Source organism: Diadema antillarum, unplaced genomic scaffold (genome assembly GCF_040938485.1).
Source record: "Diadema antillarum isolate AM-2024a unplaced genomic scaffold, OU_Dant_1.0 seq00000082_RagTag, whole genome shotgun sequence".
Taxonomy (NCBI): Eukaryota; Metazoa; Echinodermata; class Echinoidea; order Diadematoida; family Diadematidae; genus Diadema; species Diadema antillarum.
The window spans coordinates 567,124-590,170 of record NW_027271175.1 but is presented as its reverse complement, the minus strand read 5'-3'; the positions used below and the strand labels follow the sequence as shown (position 1 = coordinate 590,170).

General features: G+C 36.5%; 2 protein-coding genes across 2 annotated transcripts in view; both read left to right on the top strand.

Annotated features, from left to right (window-relative positions):
• Nucleotides 1-11,395, top strand: part of LOC139726287 (uncharacterized) — a 53,275-nt gene extending 41,880 nt beyond the window's left edge. The window contains exons 10-13 of the mRNA XM_071637355.1: nt 5,236-5,335; nt 6,238-6,451; nt 7,850-8,001; nt 9,795-11,395. Coding sequence (XP_071493456.1) covers nt 5,236-5,335; nt 6,238-6,451; nt 7,850-8,001; nt 9,795-9,927 — 599 coding nt within the window. The 3' untranslated portion in view covers nt 9,928-11,395. The remainder of the gene's footprint in view (nt 1-5,235; nt 5,336-6,237; nt 6,452-7,849; nt 8,002-9,794) is intronic.
• A 9,064-nt stretch (nt 11,396-20,459) lies between these two features.
• LOC139726267 (uncharacterized) overlaps nt 20,460-23,047 on the top strand; it is a 56,707-nt gene continuing 54,119 nt past the window's right edge. Inside the window, exon 1 of the mRNA XM_071637335.1 lies at nt 20,460-20,617. The gene's annotated coding sequence lies outside the window, so the exon portion shown is untranslated. The remainder of the gene's footprint in view (nt 20,618-23,047) is intronic.

Genomic DNA, 23,047 nt, shown 5'->3' with positions numbered 1-23,047 from the left:
ACTATGTTTAAAACTGTAATGAAACTGTTACAGTAAATCTTTTGTGCAATGGGCCTTAGATCATATCCACTATCACCATTACCCAAAACTTTGTTATTTCTTTTTTTGTTCTTACGCACTCCATCCCCATTGTCTACTCTTTCAAGTGACGGCCACTACCTCTTAAAGAATGACTTTAGATATAGTTTGCTTTTTGAAAATGTGGATGCGTACGTTACGTTTCACCATTAAAGAGCTTCTTAGTGTGATGAATGTTCTTGCCTATTGGTGATGGATGAATGGTTGTATGCATAACATTGTTCTCTGGTTGTTATTGCCTGATAATTTTTTGATGGATGATTAAAAAAAAGAAAAAAAATAAGGTTGCTTGAATGGCATTGCATTTTGTATGGAGACTTACTGTAAATACGAAATAATTTGCATTGTGGAAACTTTCTCATAAGAAAGTATTGTAAAATCTTGATATATTTTCAATTGTAAGACAAGTTAAGCATTGAAAAAAAAATTGTTTTTATGAGGCATGTCCATCCATTGAAATTGTGTGTGACATAAAAAAACCGGAAATAACATGACTAGACAGTTTGGCCACATACCTTTCTTAAGACGAATGTGTTTTCTCAATTTGCTAAATCAAGCTTGCAAAGTGCACGACTATGATATGCCTCGAAAAAGTTCTCTTTTTTTTTTCTGAAATTGTTGCTCTGTTCATTCAGCTATGGCTCAAATTGCATGTAAGGTCAAACAGTCATTTCATGGACTGTTGCAATTTTCACATCACAAGATTGAAAGCTCCAGTGTAGTTTTTGGTAAAATGGCAAATACAAAGGCATTTTATTTCATTTCAAAATTATATATTAGAAAACAAAGGTGACATAAAGAAATTGCATCAGGAGAGATATCAAATAATTCCTACACTGATGTGGATGTTTCCATGAAGCCCCCCCCCCCCCCCATTATAATAATTACGATAATTATCCTCCTTGTATCTATCTACCAACACTCTTTATGTGTTTGTGATATTTTGGATATGCGGCCCTCACCAGCCTTTCTCTATTGCATTTGATATTTATGTACAGCATAGGTTCAATATTGTGGAAAGTTTTGCAAGGAACTTTTCAGGTGAAAATCACCAATTTCTCTGAAATATTTTGCCATCAAAAAAACCATACCGGGGCTGTGATTTGCTCTGAACGGGTGGATTCTTGTGGTACGCAAAATTTGCAATGTATTCGGTCAATGAAAGTGAGAATCTCTGGTGAGGTAGAGCACAATTTTTATCATTGCATAGATACATAGAAAGCTGACAAGGATGTAGCTTTCGTCCCTCCATTAACCCATGAAGTTCAGGGATAATTTTGATGCTGAAATCGTTACTTTGTCCTAATTTGAGTGGTAATTCTCAATTTTACCTTATATCTTATAATAAGTAGGAAAAGATTACATGGAGTTGGTTTATTCCTTGTATTTTTTTACATCTACACTAAATCAGTAAAAAAAAATGCGAATCGCTTGCCAATTTGAGATTGATCATTCACTTTTATACTCTACAATTGTAAATCATGTTGCCAATTTAATGACCTGACTGTTGTAGATGATCTAGAGGCTTTTGATGAGTCTGTAACCAAAGTTAATAACTGTATAGAGTATACCAAAGTGATGATGTCACAGTCTTTTGTTATAGTTTTGGTTTGAACCAGGTGCACACATGAACTTTTAGGCCAGATGAGGTTGTTTCAAACCAGTTTCTATGGTAATGAATGGCTGTGGCATCACACTTTAATACTCTACATGACTACAATAGGGCTCAAATGCAATAATAATAATAATAATAATAATAATGATTATAAATGAATAAATAAATACATCTTCATTGTATATTGCAAAATACTAGTAGGCCTAATTAATTATGAAAATTAAGATTGAAAATGTCAGCATCACCACAAAGAAATGTGGTTTCTTGAGCTTCATGGGTCAATGTAAACAATGCTTTGTGCAATCTTCCGTAGAATCACCCACAAGCAATACTGAGTAGTCTGTTTCACATCAGAGCTCTATGTTACACTTTAGTAAGCAAAGTCTAGATGTATATTCCACACATAAGCAAGAGCTACGTTGTTCATTCTGTTGGAGTATTTGCTCAGTATGTATGTGGATGTCAGATATTATTTTCTTGCATATACCAGGGCACAATTTAGTTGCTTTTAGTGTCATCCAGGTGCTTAGAAATATACTTTCTCAGAGTGGAATCACGCCCTTGTTCTCCCCAATATTTACTGCAGATCATAAGCAAGAGACAAGTTGTTCATTCTGTTCAAGTGTTTGCTCAATATGTTCCTAGACTGTGTATCATTTTCTTTTTCTTGCATATATCAAGGCACACCTACAGTTTAGTTGCTTCTAATGTTACCCAGATGCTTAGAAATATAGGCCTACTTTTTCGATGCAATCACACTATTATTCTCCCCAATTACTTTTGCAGATAAATAGAGTAGATCAGCACTGAAGTAGAATAAAGTACGATGACAAACAACAAACAAACAAACCACATATTTTAGTATTTTCAGCATGAATGCAGACATATAATATAGCATCCATGGCCTTACTCTAGGTCTGAAAAAGGCCTTAGCCTTTTATGAAACTGGACAAATATCATTATTTGATAGTTACAGAGTCATATGTATTATAAGATAAGCTATGTTATCACGTGCAAAGGGTGTCAAGTTAGGAATTCCAAAGCATTTATCCTAGTCTAGGTATTTGCATGAAATGGAAATATTTGAATTGATGCTGATCTTTATTTCATTTTTATTTATTTTATTTTTTCTGCACTGGCAAAATCAGACTAATTTGATGAGAATCTGTCATCTGCATCATAAAAAGAAAAGTTTTGCATTTGTTATGTGCAAGGGTGGACTAGAAGAATGAGGCTTTTGATCAGAAGTGTTTGTAAAATGAAGGCTGCATCACACTTGAGCATATCAAACCAACGATTGCCCAACGAATTCAAAATTTTGAAGATATATTTGCATTTTTTTTTTTTTTGGGGGGGGGGGGGGAACATGTCAAAAATAAACATTTGGCTCCAGCATATCTCTGTGAATCCCTATGAGTAGCTGATGACTATAAAGAACGTCAAACATGTTATAAACTATTCTAGTATCAGCAACAGATGCAAATTACACCTTCAAATCTTCTAATTCATTGGGCATTTCTTGGCTCGATTATACACTCTAATGTGATGTAGCCCTTACTGATAGTGCATATGGGTCAGCTGATGAATTAAATTTGCTTGTTTTGTTGCTTTGAATGAAATAAAGGGAATAAAGATTGGTTTGAAGATGGAACATATTTTGAAGTCATCTATAAACCATAATGCAGCATGTAAATAAATGCCTCAGACATGAGATAGATATAGCCAAATGAAAAGCTAGAGATAGTGATATTGATGACAAGTGCTTGTATTTTGTGCAGAATGCATGAACTCATGTAGATACAACATCTGTAATATGTTATTTGGAGTAGGCCAAATTACATGAGAACCATGGCAATTAACAGAGATATCAACCTGGAGGTGATAATTCTAACTGATAACTGAAAGGCTTTGTAACAATATGCAAGGAGGATGTGACACAAATCATGTGTGAATAGCATGTACTCATGCACACCATTCAGAGATACATCGTTGTAGCCATGTGGTTCATTTTCACCATTGACCAATTAAATGAACACATTTCATGCTCACACTTGAAGTATCCATCAATATCCATCAGTATTTGACTCAGTCCATATCATAAAATAGATACATTTCTATAGCTAGATTCCATACTCATTTGTTGTACACGTATGCATCACATTGTAGAAGGTATTGTGTTAACGTTTCAAGTCATCATTACATCGTCAATTTGGGTTATTTGTCACTGCACAAACCTACTGCTCTAAGAAATGATAGAATGCATACTGATTGCACATGTTTTGAATGGTTGAGTCTTAATTCTCTTATCAATAATTTCTTAATTAGAAATTTCATAGATTTCTATTGTAAGGTACAAGATATTATTCATATAGTTGTAGAATTCCGTCCTAATTTGCCAACTTCAACAATATGAGTAATAATCCTGTAAATATAGACAAAGAAAGAGAGACTCATTTTTGTCATTAGGTCAAGTTTCTATGTCTCACTCTAAGTCAATATGTTTGAATGTTAGGGTATACTTGTTGAAATACTTTCATCTATAACCAATATTAGAAAACTTACCACAAACTCTCTGAAGTTCATCAGGAAATTTGTGTGATTTTTAAAGGACTTTAGAAGTTGTCACTCTGATTCACAGTATTTGTTTCACATCTGGAGTTGTTGGCTCCGAAACAAAGGGCAAAGGAGTTTGTTTTCTGTGAGTTTGGTTTTCAGAAAATTTCTCGACAATGGGCATTTAATTTCTGAGCAAGATTGGAGGAATACCTGCCAAAAAAAATTTTAAAAAAGATATTATCAGCAACAATGCCCATGGCTGTATAGTGTTCAATGCATTGGACATTAAGGCATATGAAATGTTTCTGGCTTTTGTTGAACCTAGCAGTCTAAGCAGTTCAAAGTTTGAAAAAAATTTGAAAACCCTGATCAAACCAAGACTTTCCAGACCAACTATTGGAAGCTGAAACAGCTCCATGGTTTAGATACATTCATGCAGACTTAGATGTATTGAAATTGATAGTAATGGAAAATATGATACTGAATGTTGCAATGTAATGGCTGACATTCAGACACAAATGACATAGTACATCACGTTATTAAGAGTGGTACCCAGTAGATTCAGGACAGCACAGTCTTTGTACTGTGCACCTGTACCCATCTCTTCATATCTATCATATAGTTCATGTTGGTTATGTAACAGTGCCAAGAGCATCATTATTGACGGACTTCAGTGCTTTATAAGGGGACACTATTATCTAGTAAAAAGCCATCAGTACTTCGCAAATAACGGCTTATTTCTAGACAGATTTTGAGTTCTGTGAATGCAACCACTCAAAAGTTTGCAGGAGGTGCAAATACAGTGGTATGTTGTAGTTGCATGTTTAGAATGGTGTGCAGTTTGCCACAAGTACATGTAGTTTTGGGCCTTTTTTTTTTTGGCTTATTTGCTTGACATGTGATAGATGCACACCTCGCCTTTTTATATGTGAAGGAAAATGCTGACATGGCTTTCTGCCACTCTCTGTTGCTCATAATATCTGCAGCCAAAACCAAGTTTGATGAGGAGATGGAGAAGAAGAAGAAGGAGAGGGAGGAGAAGAGGAAACAAGATGAAATCAAATTCAAGGAGCAGCAGATGTTGAGGTGAGTCCTGGACGTCCTCCCCCGACACTCATCATTTACCATTTGCAGATGAAACAAAAACCCAGCATTAGTGCTTTTAAATAGTTCTAAAATGTGAGTTAGGGATAGAAACAACCACTGTAAAAAATTTGAATCTGTAAAATCGATGTTAAATATTGTTAAATATACAAAATGTGAACAATAGTTATAATAAGAATGTTTCCATACTAAACCGTCAACAGTTACGGTTTATTGAGAAAAATACAGATATCTCCTTATATTTTAGGCTTTATCGCAAAAATTTTATAGGATAGGATGTTTTGTGATACAAGAGACCTACACATGTGCAATAAATGTCATATCTTGAAATTTTTTTAAATCACTGTCCCCAAAGAACAGGACCCTAAAACAGGACCTTTAATCCATTGAAGACTAGTCCCAAGTGTACGATGTAGAGTAGCTACGTGTACTTGGGCAGGTGGGAATTGAATGTTATAGGAAAAACTGCTCATCCTCAATGGGTTAACCCTTTGAGCCCCTTGAGGAATTTTTGCTGCAAAAATTATCATCTTGTCATTTAAAAATTGGCAGCTCTGAATTTGTTCTGACTAGATGCTGACAAGATTTCTTGAGATAGAAGGAGGCAAATATGTTTATGAAAGAGAACTAATAGAAGTTAAGCTCAACAAGCTGTTATTGCTGAGCTTACTTCTGTTAGTTCTCTTTCGCAAACATATTTGCTTTCCTATCTGCTTTTAATCGCTTGTCAGCATCTCCTTGAGAAAGTTTAGACGAAACTGGTTAAATTCATTAGAATCTGCACAAAATGAGAAAAAAAAAATTGCAAAATGTTGCCAATTTGAGCGAGAGAGACACGAATTTCAATCATTTTGAATCATCCCCTCATCATCTCCATCTCGCAGGAAGAAGCAGGAGTATGAGCGGAAGAAGAAGCAGGAGGAGGAGGCCAAGAACCGGAAGGCGGCGCTGATGAACAAGTTTGGCGGCAGCGGAGGCGGCGGTGGTGGTGGTGGTGGTGGAGGAGCGGGAGGTGGAGGTGGCATGAGGGTCAACAACGCCCAAACCATCAAGCAAAAGCTGCTGGAGTGGGCACAGAAAGTCACGAGGGGGTATCCGGTGAGTGTGGGAGGAGGGTGTGGTCCCCGACCCATCAGTACACACACAGAGATTCCAACTCTCCCACTTTCGGCAGGAAAGTCTCCTGTCTTAACCCTTTGACGACGAGTCCAAAGTATACTCGGGCAAGCACGTACGGGAAATGCATATTGTAGCAAAATCAAACCATCCTCACTGGGTTAAGGGCATTTTTGCAAATCTCCCATTCTCTCATTCCAATTTTTACTTCTCACACTCTAGCTGTGTTTCTCCACAAGGAATTTAGAGAATTCTTCCCCATCCAGCTTTAGTTTTGTCATGAATAAATTCATGACAAAATGTCCAAACGTTGAATGTCAAAATAAGTCCCCATAGAGCATCTATAACCCAAGAGTGGCCAGGGCCAGGTAGTGACCCCTGGACCTCAGCTGCAAGGACATACTGCTTCACACTTGTGACATGCACTACGTGCTCATTGTTGACTACATGTTACAGCAATCACCAGTTTCCAGTCTGCTGGGTGGGAGAATCTTCCGTTCAAGAGATGCTTAGGGTTGTAATCACAGTACAAGAAAAAAGAAAAAGATGATTCTCTCTCGAAGGAGATCTCTCCCCATTGATGAAATATTTTGGAATGATAATTAAAAGTTGAACAAAAGTGACAGATCTGTAAAATTGAATACTATATCTCTTTTGACCACCAGTCTTTTTGTTACTTCTGTTCTCTCCATCATAAATGGTTGATTTGAGTGAACTACTCGAAGGGCAATTTCACTTATGTTCAAAGGGACTCAAAATAAATAAATGGAATCATACTAACAAAAGGGTGGAATTTCACAACTCTCTTATGGGTTTGCATGCAAAACTGTCCTTTGGTTTTTAATTTAAAAAGTACTGCCCCTGTCCACAAATAGATATCGAGTGAGGAATTGTCTGCAAATCCATTGGACACTTAAGTGCTGCAGTGACAACATCAATCAGTTCACCCATCTTCCATGTGAGGCTGTAATTACCATCGCTATTTTACGAAAACATGTGAACTTTCGATGTCCGCAAACTATTTTTTTTTAATATCGTGTTGAATATTAATGAAACATTTACCACCCTCTCTGTTTGATTTTGCCTTATATAATATTTTATGAAAGCAAATGATATTGAACGCAGAGAGGAGTTGCACTTATGAATAAAAAGAAACAATCTTTCTCATATAGTTTCTTCAAGTTGTGATTCAGCCAGAGGTAATGGATAAGTATGAGCTACAAGCTGAATTTCAGAACAGCTTTGTTGGGTGAGGAGGTTGGTTAGTGTGGGGATGCTAAATTTACAGCCAAATGTGTCTTTGATGTGTCTTTATGTAAAGTTACACCTGTATTTGTACTTTTAAGACTTTTTTGTTTTAACAATGATTTTTTTTTTCAGGGAGTAAATGTGACCAACTTCTCCTCATCGTGGGCTAATGGACTCGCGTTCTGTGCCGTGATCCACCATTTCTACCCGGATTCCTTCGACTTCAACACCCTGGATCCAAAGCAGAGGAGACGCAACTTTGATCTGGCGTTTAACACGGCAGAGTGAGTACCATCTAAGGAGAATTTAGCTTTGCCCTCGCATAACCTGGGGGTGTTTATAAAGTCATTGTGGCTGGAGGGGGTGAAGATGGGGAGGCTGATTTTGTGAAAGTTTGGCTCTGTGCACATGTGTGTAGATTAATATAATTTCTATAATGAACATGGTTAAGATGCATTTTCCATGATATTTTACATATTATCATTATTTAATTTTTTTTAAAATCAATATTTACGATAGATTTCTTTTTTTCATTGAATGGTATGCAGATTTCTTGTATTGTCTACTTTCAGTTCATATGTATTTAGGTGTTTTCTTTTTTCTTTAGTGGTTCTTTGGATTTCTTGTTCTTACAAATTTAGTTATTTTGTAATGGGGGCCCTTGGACCCCCCCCCCCCCCCCCCCCCCCCCCCCCTTTTTTTTCTTTTTTCTTTTTTTTTTGAGGAGGGAAGGAGGGTAGCATTACCTATGTATTGTTGAGAGGAATAATCTTTTTAGTTTAGAGTGTTCCCTTGAATGGGTTAATTAATAGTTTGAAGTCGAATGGTCAAATAACTTTTTTAAATTGTTAATTTTTAAAATTAAGAATTTGGATTTTTTTTTTAGCATAAGGAAAGTGCACATGACAAATGTATTATAATATCAATATATTTCTCTTATCATAATAATGTCACTTACAGAGTAAATGAATATGTACTTCACACTGAAAAAAAAAATTCTTGTTTTTCTGTATATTGTTGTCCTGCAGTGACCTCACAAACTAATGAAGTTTTCTCATCCCGCAATGGCAGCGCTGAAACTTTAAGAATGCAACTTTTGAAAGGATTTTCAGACTTTTCTCAATCTTTGCTGATGTGTTTTACTCATATTGCTGCATTCTCTCAATCCTCACATATATTTGGGTGTCATTTCCTTGCCTTAAATGATTTGTGAAACATCATTCATGCCAGCTTCCATTGGAATGTACAGTCTGTAAAGTCCATGGGACCAGTAGTATTCTTTTGGTACATCAAAATTTCATTACAGCTGAACAAAAAGTTTATGAAGATATAAGGACCTGAATTTTTACTCCGTCATATCGAGAGTTTCATTGTAACCTTTATTGTTACAACGGGAGTGCAGTGCAGTAACCAGTAATTGAGTGCCCCCATTTTTTTTTTCATTGCGTTGAGAAAGTAGAAATATGACAAATAAAGAAACAAACAAACTGATGACATCATTTGTTCTTATATAAAGTTTTTTACTTTTTATTTTTTTTTATTTATTTTTTATTTTATTTTTTTCTCGACCTGCGTATCTTAAAATAACTACATGTATATCTTTTCAAATGACTTAAATAATTTATATCAAATACAATAGTTATAAAAAACCCTCGAATAATATATTATTTACTCATTATTTATCTAGTGATCCACGTCCCACAAGCTTTGCTTTCTAGTGGATCACTATTTTCCATAATCGAATTTATTTTCCACACGCCCACAAAGTATGTATGCATTGTTCCTCCTAATTATTGTATATATATATATATATATATATATATATATATATATATATATATATATATATACATATATATATATATATATATATATACATATATTGTTATATAATGTATCTCGTACATGACATGAATCTTTTGCAAAAGTTTGAACAATATTATTTCATGACATGTATACTTTGTACTATGTTTTTGATTTTCGTTGATTGGAAATAAACTATGATTGAATTGACTTGAAAAGTGATTAACTCAGTTTTCACCCTCCCTTCTCCACCCTTCCCCTCCCCCATTTGAAGGTCCGAGGCAGACATCATGCCGTTGCTGGATACGGATGATATGATCATGATGAAGAACAACCCAGACTGGAAGTGTGTCTTTACCTATGTACAATCCCTCTACCGCCACCTGAACAAGCTGCATCCGTCTTAAGGATCTTAGATCTAAGTCTTTGATGTATCAGATATTCTGACGATGTGACACGGCATGGGGGTATAGGCAGAGAGTTACTTCTCTGTGTTTTCTAATCCCACCTACTCTTTGGTTCCGCCTCTAGATTGTCACTACCAATTAATCAATGTTTATCATTAAAGCGAGTCTTGATAACGTTGGGTTTGTTTGTTTTGTCGTTTTTTAAAACGGGGGGTTAGATTATGTGTTTCATTTTTTGAAGGAACATACTTTATGTCATTTTGGTCTTACTTGCAAGCACATGTATGACATTTAAAGGGCATTTGGATATTCATATCTATATAAATTGAAACCTATTACAGTTCAAAAATTTTATTTTTGAGAAATAAAGATGTCTTGACTTCGTTTTTCTCTATCTCTGTTTGATGGTGTTTGGTATAACAAACAAAATTGTGATTGAATGAGTATCCTAGATAACAGGGGGATGGCTTTTTATGGGCTGCAACAAGACTTCAAATGTTCAAAGAATTTTTACAAGTTTTGAGAAATAAAACTCAAATTATGTGGATTTTTCTTTACTGCCATATTGTAAAAGGAAAAGGCTCACATGATCCTAGCTAGAAATTTATATGAGATGCAGAAAATATATCTTACACTATTAAGTAAACAGTACTACAGCAGAATTTTAGATGTTGTTCAGGAAGAATGAATTGTAAATAGTTTACAACTCATCGAGAAGAATTCATTGTACGGACGTGAAGTACATGCTTGGATTGTTAGATACAGTTATGAATGAAGCAGGATATATGTAAGAAAAGAAAACCACAAAAACAACAGATTTGCATGGATGACTCGATTTTCTTCATTGAAGAGAAGAGAAATATTATATTTGTCAGACAGCATTAGTGGATATTTGTGAATTTTGAATTATGAAATGTAGAGGGATTTAAAGAGAGCCTAAGCAATGCATGTATGTAAATACTTGTGTGATTCAATCATAATTGTAATTTATATTTGAATGATGTATTTGATAGAGTTTAGATTGTTTATAATCTATTTCGAGTGAGATCTATCTATGTTAAGATCATAGTCATAGTTTTCATCTCGGAGACTAATGCATGCAGATGTTGAGTACAACAAAAGACTAAGCTATTCTTGGAAAACAGATATATGAATATCTCTGAGGTAGTAACTTATTATTTGCAAGGCTTCTTTAAGAAATTAAAATTGTGATTTTTTTTTTTTTACATTACCCTGCCTCACAAACTGATGCCTTTCTCATCAGAATTTTCCCCTCAACAACAACTTTGAAAAGGTTTAAAGGACTTTGTTGATTTAAAGAATAACATGTGCTATGGAATCCCGATGAACAGTTCAGAATATACTCGGTGCTGCATGCTGTAGACATATATGCTAACTTGTAAGTCCATCCAAATATATATTATCCTTTCTAGAGTTTGCTTTTATTGTCTCAGGACTGCCACTTCAATTTGCCATTAACCCTTTTCAATTAAGACTATAGGTGTTGTAAGAGACCCGTGAGAGTTCAGGAAGGTGAAGGGTTAGCACACAAACATATAAACTGGTTGCTGCAATTCAGGCCAGATTCTCGTATTGGTTTTGTCACACACACAAAAAAATAATGTTGGTGCCTCTAAAAGTTACTTCCAAATTTTAAGATGACAACTTCAGTTTTTGGAAAGACATTCTTAAGTCCCATTTTTGTGAAATTCCCCTCCCCTTTCCCAGAAAGTGGCCTATCAGAAGTGTACTTGCTTGGAATTTTGATATTTGTTCTATGCACTTCAGTTTTGATATATGAAGTATGCAAGTTGGATAGATGTTTTAAAAAAATGCAAGAAATGCAGCAAAATCAGTAATAATTGCTCTAGCATGCCAAGAAGAATTAATCATTGGCACTTTTCACACTCTTTGAGATAAGACTAGATTAATTTGTGCGGAAAATGAAATCACTGTCATTGCAGAGTGAAAGACATAGCTTTCCTCTCTTGTGCAGCCATGTGAATGTGGCTTTCTCATATTTCTATTTGATTTGAATGAGACATGGGGCAACCCAAACTTGGTAAATAATGATTTCAGTTGCCGTCACCCAAGGTCATGACATCGAATCTTTAAATTGAATCATTGCGATGGATGATTATCAACTCCTGATTCACTCCCTTACAGAAGCAGGGATGCTTTCTAATAAGCTTGAAATAAGGTGAAAATGATGTTATGTTTTAGAATTGATAATCATGATTAATAATCATCAAGTCTTGTTTCACTTCCTGATACAGGCAGTGGTAAATGTTACATGAAGTTAGAAATTTAAAGTGACAAATACAAATGGACTAACCACCCTTTTCCTTCATTAGTGTTAATATCCCAGTAGCATCAGTAAATTTTTGTTATTTTAATCTTATACATGTTTGTGGTTGAGGATAACTTGCATGCAAGCATTGTAACACTAGTGCAATCATTTCTTCTATTTTTCTTTGTCTTTGCTAAATTTGTACTATATTCTGTTCATTGCAAGAATGAAGCGGTGAATGGAAGCGTGTCGAGTAGCAATAAGTACAGAACAAGAGCAGACTAGATTCTGTTGTCTTTTATACAAGTGTCTTTGAACAAGAGTGCCGAAGATGGTGATTATACCCTCACAATAATCAGGGCATTATGGATGTTCAAAGAGAAGGTCGATTTTTAATGTAAAGCTCAGAGTATAAACACAAAAGGTGCTTTTTTTGACAGTTTTGTTTCATCAGAACCAGAGTAATCTCCTGTATTTCAAAAGTGGTAGAAGAATAATGTTTTTGTTTTTTTCTTTGTGTGTGTGTGTGTGTTTATGTTACCTTCCTCCGTCTTGTTTGATGCACAAAATGACGATCAGAGGTGTAGGCTAGACCTTGGTGTACATCACAAAGACATAACTCATTGTTCGTTTCGTAGTGCAATATACATTAACATATGAATACTCACGATTATTATTTGTTGTTGGTTTTGTCATCTGTTAAAGCTTGCCATTCAGTTACTGTGTGTTACATTTTATTTGTAAGTAGTCGGGTGTGCATCCCAAGCAGGGAATATCTCTGTGGACGCTATTCACAGTTACTCTTTATCTATTTAACTCATTCATTCAGCATGGTTCACAGACGCAAATGCCATGTTACATGTAGTCACAGGTTTTGCTGGAAGTATGTTCACATGGCATTGACAAAATGCTCGTGTAATTGTCAATTTTGACCGTATAGAGCATAATGTAATTTTTTTTGGGATAAAGATATGCACTCAATGTATTTGGTTTAGTTTAGCAGCGAGATTTGACGATGCACAGGACTTTCTGGGATGATATGTCTCTGTCTAAATCATTACGTAAGTTTAGAATCAGACAAACATGGTATGCAAAGCATTATTTGGTTAGGTATTTATAGACAGGTTGTATGGTTGTGCATACATCCCAAACTGCACTTTTTTCATATACTGCAAGATGCATATTGATCCAAAGACGAACCAGTGTTTTATCAGGAATCAGGATTCTAATCTGCTTTAGGCCAGTGAGTTATATAATGTGTGTGAAACGGGCCTTCTGGTAGGGACTTTTCAAAAGGAGACAGTCTATAATTATCTGTGATGTATTTTACAAATTTCAGACCCGTGAATGGACAGGTGGATTATGAAATCATAGAAGCCAACTCATAGAGTTCTTTGGTATGAAAAAAAGGCTATTGTTGTGACACGTATCATAGGAGACACTTGGAAATTAGTTGCAAGATCCAGAATACGGAGTTCGTTAATTGTAATCAGTACGAATAGGCCATGCCATGCTCCGCCATGTCATGCATGTATAGAAGTGTATGATAATAATTATGATCAAGAGTTTCTCCACTGAACTGATTATGATCAATAAATCGAAGCGTTACGATTATCGCCCCACTGAATGCATCCGTTGTTGGGCCAAGTGATGATGCCTGGATTGTTAAGAAATTGTGGTGACTATAGTTATTATTAAAGGGATGGTATAGTATTGGTGGAGATGAGGATTGGGCTTTTAACTTTTTGTGAGACACCATGAAACCACTTATGAAATAATGCAGTACATATACTATTCTAAGAGGAATTAAAAGTTTGTAAGATGAAAATCAGTTTTGGGATGGCTGAGACATCCAAAAACAAAGTAAAACAAAGCAATCCTGATAAAAAGTAGGTCCCACCTTTTATCAAAATTGCTTTGTTTTTTTATATTTTAGCCATTTAAAAACCAATTTTTATCAAATAAACATTGAATCCCTCTTGGAGGTACTTGCTCTTTCATATTCCATAAGATGGTTTCTCATTATCCCCGCAAAAAAATGCTAAAAACTTCAAGTTAGGTCTCAACCAAAACTATATGATCCCTTTAAAGGAGTGGGAGGGGATGGAGGGATGGGAGGAAGAAGGATGGACAGAAAGGTGAGAGAAGGAGTGAAAGAAAGAAAAGGAAAAGGAAAGAGAGAGATGGAGAGGGATGAAGAAAGGGGAAGAGAAACAGAGAGACAGATAGGGAGGAAGAGATATTAAAGAGATGGTACAGTTTCGGTTGAGAAGGGGTTACAGGTTGCCAACGTTTTTTGTTGATTATTTTTGAGAACATGAGAAACCTTTAATGGAATATGAAAGAGCATATAATTATACGAGGAATTAAAAGTTTATTTGATGAAAATTTGATTTTAATTGGCTGAGATATCCAAAACAAAGCAACCCCAATAAAAGGCGTACCCACCTTTTATTAGGAACGCTTTGTTTTACTTTACTTTGTTTTTGGATATCTCGGCCATTTCGAAACCGATGTTATTGAAATGAACTTTGAATTCCTTCTAGAATTGTATGCTCTTTTATCATTTAATAATAAAGTGACTTCTAAGTATCTTCCAAAAGGTGAGACTGAATCCTCACCGCAACCAATACTATACCATCCCTTTAAGAGGGATGGAGAAAGAGACCGGAAGAGAGAGAGAGGGTGGGAGAGAAAGAGGGAAAGGAAGAGAAGAGAAAGAAAAAGGTGAAGAAAAAGAGGGAGGGAAGAGAGAGAGGGAGAGAGAGACAGTGAAATAGAAAAAGAGGAAGGAACAGAGAGAGGGAAGGAGAATACATGTACATTGTACTGTAGAACACAATTCAGAGGGAGGGGGTGAGGGCCTTCGGTGGCAGATGAACAATTGAATCGGGAGACACAATGCACTTGACTCCTTCAAAACCACACAAATAAGGAAGTTTGTAATGTCCCCAAATTGATGGATGTTTCTGTCGTGTGATGAGCTGAGTAATTTTCACTTCCACAGGCTTTTATGAATCTTTGCTAAAGGCCGAGTAAGATCCAGTTGACACTCATTATAGTTGTTGCTAGTTCTTGCTAGGCAAACTTACTCAATGCTTTGACAGTATAGTTCAGGTTATGCATAAAATATGAATACACTAAGATGCCAGGTTGTGCGCAAAATATGAAAAGACTGTGATACACGCTCATTAAAATGCAAACTGTCTATGGAATGACAACGTGCATACTCGACGTCGGTAATAAGACTTTTCCATCATCAGTATAATAATTGCAGTGTAACTCGTAATTTTCGTGAGTTTGCACTAATACATTGTTTTTACACTCTTCATGAAAAATTACATTGCCAAGATTTCCGAAATACTGTGGATTTCCGTCTTTCAAAAACCCACTGATAATAATATTATATAGCAACTTTTTGTTATGTCGACAAAGTTCTAGTAAATATTTATTGTTTAAAATTCTAGTTTTAAAAACTCAAAACCCTGATTCGGCTGAATTTCGATATTTTGAGGAAGTGATGTCACTGGTCCCACGAAGTTTACTTTAATGAAATTCCAGTCTGCCACGAAGAGATGAACCTAGGGGAAGATGAAAGATGAATAATGAAAATAGAATGTGCATCATTGTAAGGCGGAAATGATTGAAAATTGCACTTAATGACAACGAGAAACGATGATTGGAAGATACTGTAATGATGAATATCCCAGGCATTAAAGACACAGTGGTCCTCACCACCCACATGCACCAGTTATCATAATTCAATACAGCCAGCAATGGAACAACAATGTACATGCATAATCCGTTGTAAATGCCTTCAAAGTCCCCTAAGATGGGTGACTTCAGCCTTATAGAAACAGACACATCAACTACCCCATTAATATAAGTTTACATATCTATACATATCAAAGAGATTGCTTAGATATCAACACTCATGAGCGCGCATACAGATACGGACAAGTGTCAGACAAATAAACAATAAACACAAATCTTGTCATGACGAAGTAAGCGCTTCTGAGGACTTAGATCAACTGCACTGAAAAAAAAAAGTGTATTTCTCTCTCTTGGTTAACCCACGTAGGAGCAATGCATGTTGTTTCTAGAAATATTTCATTCATCGTGGCTGTCAGCGGTAAATCCATAGCATTAAAACTACGAATGACAATAATACAAAATCCCATGTTACCACGAGTAGAGTTGAATTTTTCCTAATATTAGAGTAATATCTCTCCACTTCTGCTGGGAAATGTTACCGACTGGGAGAAGGATCATACCATGGAAAAAGCAAACAAACAAAGTAGAAGAAAATTGAGTGGGAATCGTGGAGGGGAAGGGGGTGCGAGAAAGAGAGAGTTTGACTCGCCACTTGCTTGGGGTTAACCCCAGTTCCGTGTTACCGAAAATGCAGCGGGCCTCAAGGAGTCTCGTAGCCATGGTAACCGTTGCAGACACGTGGTTTGTCTCTGTGGAAACAGATGATGTTATTTGTGCGGTCTGGTTTTACACACTGGATCTGGTGCACTCGTGACATTAATGGGACTGGTTTATGTACATGCGCATTTTGAACCATGGAGCTACCAGCGCTCCACACTGATGCTCTCCGTATGTAATCATACGGTGGTGAATGGGAAATCACAGCATGAGTATATATAGTTTATGTTTTGTTTTTGATGACGTATTTTGTGGGTGCTTCTGCTATGTTCAAGTACCAGGGAGGACTATAGATTTATGATTTGGGTTTCAGAGGAATAAACGGGCTTATGTGAGTTTCCGCCTACGCGGGTTGGTAACCATGTACCTCTATACTTGAATTGACTCGTGACGTCATGGAGACCATGTCTTGACGTTCTCTGTACGTACTTGTCGGTATGAAACTATTAAAGTCAAAACGTATTTCTCAGAAGGGCTCAAAATTCATCTTCCGCCATTTGGAATCTGCTTGCAATATCGAAAGGCTCTACCAAAAAACTTCTGAATGATTAGTTGTTTTTGGAGTATTTTGAGATAAGAAGAAAAACAAATGATAAAAGTCGGTGTGATCCCTGCAGGCTCTCTCCCTGTTCTGTAGTGGGTAGGGTAGAACGTTACGTGACCTAGCAATCGTACTTTCCAACAAGCTGCATGCCATTCACTAGAGTGCATAGCGATTTGTTGATTGTAGATAATCGATTGTATATATATATCTACATCTATATATATATATCTGTATCTATATATATATATATATATATATATATATATATATATATATATATATATATATATACATACATAACACAACATGAGATTGCACGTACTTCCGGCAAACCTCTTTTACTAATAATTATTTCGCATTTTTGTCGTTACCATACTGAAATCATGTTATTATAGCGTAATATGTGTACGTTTTAGAGCAAAATTCGACAGTTCCTCAGGCATATGAGAACTACGTTTTCCCTTCAAATCGGAGTGAGGTGTGACAAAAAGTGTATGTGCTAAAGGCGTGTTACATAGCGGAACAGCATAGATTACGGGATTAAGGTAACGTGACTTGATATGACCGTTTTAGTTCAGCCCTGGTCAGTCGTGAGGGCGATCGATCTGATGAATATCAGAACTCGTGTCCGGTTCCATTCAACTGTTATTAGAAATATGTATTCTTGATAATCACGAAGGAGAATTTGGCACCCACCATCATTATTCAGACGACTTTTCGAGTGTCAAAACTCAAATAAGTAGACCCTAACACCTGATGAGGAAAGAGGGTGGTATGGAGCACATGGATTCGAAGTAAAATACAGCATCATGCTTACATTGATATTAACAAACACCGTAACAAACAGAGCAAAAAGTAAACAAGCAGGTGTCTTAGAGGTCCATCAAAGTTTGACATGAAATAAGAGAGTCGTATAATATTGCAGAGTTTCACATATTTTCACAGAGCAGTGAAATTAGTCACAACCAAGTTGAAATGAATCAGATATTAAAAGGTGATGATGTCGTCACTCATAACTCTCCAATATGAAAACACAAACCATGAAGATCACAGCAATTACTTTCAGTTGAAAATCTAGAGACTTCAATGCTTTCAACTTGGTATTAAAGTCTTCATTACTCACTAATTATGATTCAGCATAATGCAGTAAGAAACACACAACGCTTTTCTAATGAGTTCGTTTACAAAAAGCAAAAAGAAAATGAAACATTTAGGGACGATTCTAATAGCTTGAAGGCCAGAGGTAGATGTGTGAGGGGATGACATCATCGCCTCATTAATATAACAGTTTCATACGTATTCTTTGTGGTTTGCGACCAATATTTCCTCTGTGGAAAAACACGTGAAACGTCAAAATAACTTTCTTCATCATATCCCCTCAGATTTGATGATACTTCTGCCATTGTGTTTGTTTGCTTCTACAATTATCAAAGTCAGTTTAGATGTAGTGTAAAGTGGAATCGAACTTCCAATCTGACTCGCGAAATTCAAGAAATATCAAAACCCTACATACAATATTCATATCGGTATCAAAAACAGACCAAGTTCGACATTTCTCATCAAAGCTTCATGCTCATGCTCTTATACTGTCTGGGAAATCCTCTAGACACCGTCTGTGCTCAGATAAGAATAAGAACAAAATAGCCAGAAGAAAACATGATTTGGGATTAAAGTCTCATTTCGGAAATATGCTGGAACATCATCTGGATCTCATTCTCTTTCTCACCCTGGTCTCTCCATCTTCTTCTTCTCCTTCTTTCCTCTTTTTTCTTCTTCTTTCTTCTTGATCTCTTTGTCTTTTAACATTGTCTTCTTCTACTGCTTCTTCCACTTCTTCTTTTATTCTTCTATATCTATATTTTCTTCTTATTCCCTTCCTTCACATCATCTTCTCACCCCCTCACTTATCTGTTATTTTCTTGATGGCAAATTTCACGAAGTGATGCGTATACCATCAAAGATCCAATATTTCGGCGCTATAAACTTCACCTCTCGATCCTCTTACCCCGTCATTGACCGCATCCTCGTCATGATTGTGAATGTCATCTCGGTCTTGTTTGCCATGACTACGGATGCCACCTAATTGGTTGCCCCCCCCCCCCCCCCCTCGCGAGGACTCGGAATGAAGATAACTCAAAAACAATCTGGTGTTTTTGACACATTTTGACTAAAATAGTGATATCATGATAATTATTATGCACGATGGAATTTGACAATCTTGACAGAATTTCTTGAGGGTTTTTTTGTGTGAAACACGTTTGTTTGTGTGTCTTTTTCTATTGCTAAGGTTATCGTGATTATTCTAGAATTTACAATGTTTCGGTTGCTTTTATTTGATTCAAACAGAATTCAAACATTTGTAATTAATGTTTCTTTCACGTAACCAATACATTCTATAGGATAGTTGTCCCGATCTGTTAAAAGGAAAGCGATATTTCCTAGAAATTTCCTCTAACATAAGAACGAGTAGACCTTATGTTATTTAATCGTCGCTCACGTATCTCTCAGGCATGTCAGACCTGCAATGGGGTTTGGGTATTTGTGTTTGGAGCTAGTTCTGGCCTCGAATGAATTGTGGTTAGTCCAATTTGACAATATTCGAAACTTGGAGTTGGACCTTTAACCACTTGCTACCTTTTGCCACAGCATGACGCATACTCTGGTCCTTTTGGTTGAGAAAGCCTGGTAATATAAAACAGTCCTTAAACTTATAAGAAAAAGTTCTTCTTTTTTTTTCGAGTTCAGCAACACTGGAGACCAAAATGGCAAAATAATTTGTGAGTAAAAGGGGAATATCTTGATATTAGCAGTATGAGTATACAAGCCAAAGTTTCATATCGGTCTCAGCTATAGTGACAGTCACAAATCCGTCACGACTTGTGACAGTCCTCTTGAAGCAGACAATATCGCTCCATCTCCAACGTTTGCATGGACAAGTGAATTCTTCGCAGAACAACTCTATAGACGCGTGTATGGAAAACCTTGAAGCTGCAAGATCCGTGTTTTTTTTTGTTGTTGTTTTTTCATTGACAGGTCCGCCTCGGATCACGATCGCTGAAAATCCGCCGCTTAATCCCAGTGAAGGTTGCTTTACACTCCCCATGCCGTCTCACGGATTTCACCGCGATATCATTGTAAGCACTGCGAAACGTGTCCTTATGATCTCCTCGTCTGAATTTTGATTTATTAGGAAGGGAAAAAAGAAGAAGATACGCAGCAGTTATGATGTCGTTGTTTGATAACGTCTATGTGTCACTGTTATGACAAGACTTTGGTTGGCTGACTGCAGTCAATTGTCACTTCGTCGCAGACACTTTTTTTGCATCACATTAGTCACTTCGTGTGAGGAGGTTTTCGTATATCAAAAACACTTCCAACATCCAATAACGGACTCTTCTTACGGATGATATCTGGCCCTGTGTGAGGTAAGTTTTAGCAGAAAAATATTGTCAATAATATAGTTGTCTGTCAAGTTTCTATTAAATTCGACGACTTGACAACTGGACGTTTGGGCTAAACTTCACCAGTACTGTAAATCTCGTTTCGATCAATTTGTCTGCTATGATTAACGCAGAGTTCAACTGTGTGTGTGTGTGTGTGGGGGGGGGGGGGGATGCACTCCACCCCCTTCCCTGTACTTACATACTGCACACCCCACAGGTGTAGTTGAGACTGTAATCTATACGTTGTGTTCAAGTAGAGTTTTGATAACTGTATAATTAGCTTTGAAAATATGAGCTTCCGCATTATAGAAACAAGACCACAATGACAGACAAATACAAACTAGTACGGAGAGCGTTTAATTTTTGCCAAGACCATAGAGCCACTTACGCTATTAATAGAACTGTTCATGCATCCTTTGAATATATTTTGTATCCGTTAAAATCCAAAACATCTCTAAAAACGGATTAGCCTACCTTTTTCTTCTACCGTCTTCCTAGAAAATTCTGGTTTTGGTTTTTGTGTCTGCTTTTTTTTTTTCGTGTTGTTCTCTGTGTGCGTGTATGCTTTTGCACATTTTTTGACAGGAAAGACAGGAATTATCATTTCATTATGATGCCTCGTTCGTAATGGCACAGCGAAAAATTCACCCCTGGTACTGCAAACAAAAGAAGCCAGTATAAAAGATAGACGCCTTTGCGTCCGTCTTGATGGGAATTTGATCCGGACATGATAATCCTGGTGGTCAATAGTTATACATTATCATTAAATTTCATCGAAACTAGGAAATCTGGCGGATTAACTGCGCGTCACTCAGCATTTCTTCAAGGACGTTTAGGATTATATCAACAAGCTCTGAAGATTTGAGTGACCATCGCAGCAACCATAAAGTGTGTATAAGAAAAGCTGGTTGTTGGTTGTTGCCTCGCTGGCATGGTTGGTGTACACATGTAGTTGCGATCATTGTGATTCGAAATGATTGTATGATGACGTCTACCACTTAATTAACCTCACCCCGAGAGAAACCGTGAAGTGTATCTCAACTTGACGAAAACAGCTACTGATATTTCTGCTTTTATTTGATGTCTTTATAATGCTAAGGCGTTCATTTGAATCATTGTCTGTTCAGTGACATCTTCATTTCTCTTGCCGGATCGAGAAGGGCGCCACTTTATTTTGTCGGCTGATTTTTAGTTTCTTTTTTGTTTCTTTTTTTTTCTTTAATTTATTTTTATCTACCAGGGTGTTCGACTCTGAGAATCATTTTTCTGTTCAGAATATTGTGACATTATATGACAGTTCGATACAGACAAAATTGACAAAAGAACACATCTAGCTTTCGTTCCTCTTTTGAAACATTTTGGTTACATTTGATTATTTGAACTATGGACCAACTGGACCCCATGGAAGACCAGCTTAGTGTAGCTGAATATGGGCTATCCAGCCATCTTCACGGATGGAAAATGAACAACAACTATATTTCATATGACATGAAGTCCGTACATTATGTATGATAGGCCCATCACGACCTTAAAGCAATGGAAGAGATGAGAGAGCGATAGTCTTTGATGATTATCTTAAATGTATAAAGCGCAGGCCTGGATGCATATCGATTAGATAATGAGCTTTACCTCTGTTGGCCCCACACTTCCTTGGGCTATATCAACCAGATCTAGGAACACAGAAGAAGAGATATGTCAGTGAAAAGACCAGGAACAACTGGTGGCTGAGAAATGACGTCATTGCCAGAAAAACAAACAAACAAAGAAACAACAACAGCAACAACTGACAGCTTAGCGAATGCATGAAGTGACAGAATATATGACTGGGGACCTTAAGATTTACTTACAAGTTTGTCTCGCAACAGTTGTTTAAACCACAGTGACCGCTTCTAAGAGCACCTCGGGTCTCCCACCTGGCCCATCGTTAAAATCTCCATTTGACAAGATTCGTGCAGCATTTTGAAAGATTCATGAACTTTGGTTTTAAAATAAAGAAGAAGATGCCACCAGAAAGTCAAGACGACATATTATCAGGAGAATAGGGAAAATTGGTTGCGCAAAGACCCATTATAGTATATTGCCATTTGTGCCGACAATTGAAATCCCCTGTATTATCACAAACGCACGTGCCTGGGACTTGTTTCGCTCGCTGGTCACAAATGCCAACAAGGAAATGAGCGTGTGGAGCTAGTGATAACGAGAGCGACTGCATTTCGGTTTCGAAAACATTCATGTCGCTCAAGAAAATCGTTGATTTGGTCTATAAGTGCGGTAATCTAATCTAAAACTACTTGTATTTAACAATCTGATGGAAGAAAAAAACGAAAATATATAGGGTTTGACATACTATCTTTATAGTGGTTTTTCCTCAGCTTGAAAATCTGTAGGGAAAATAAATCGAAAGTCGTACTG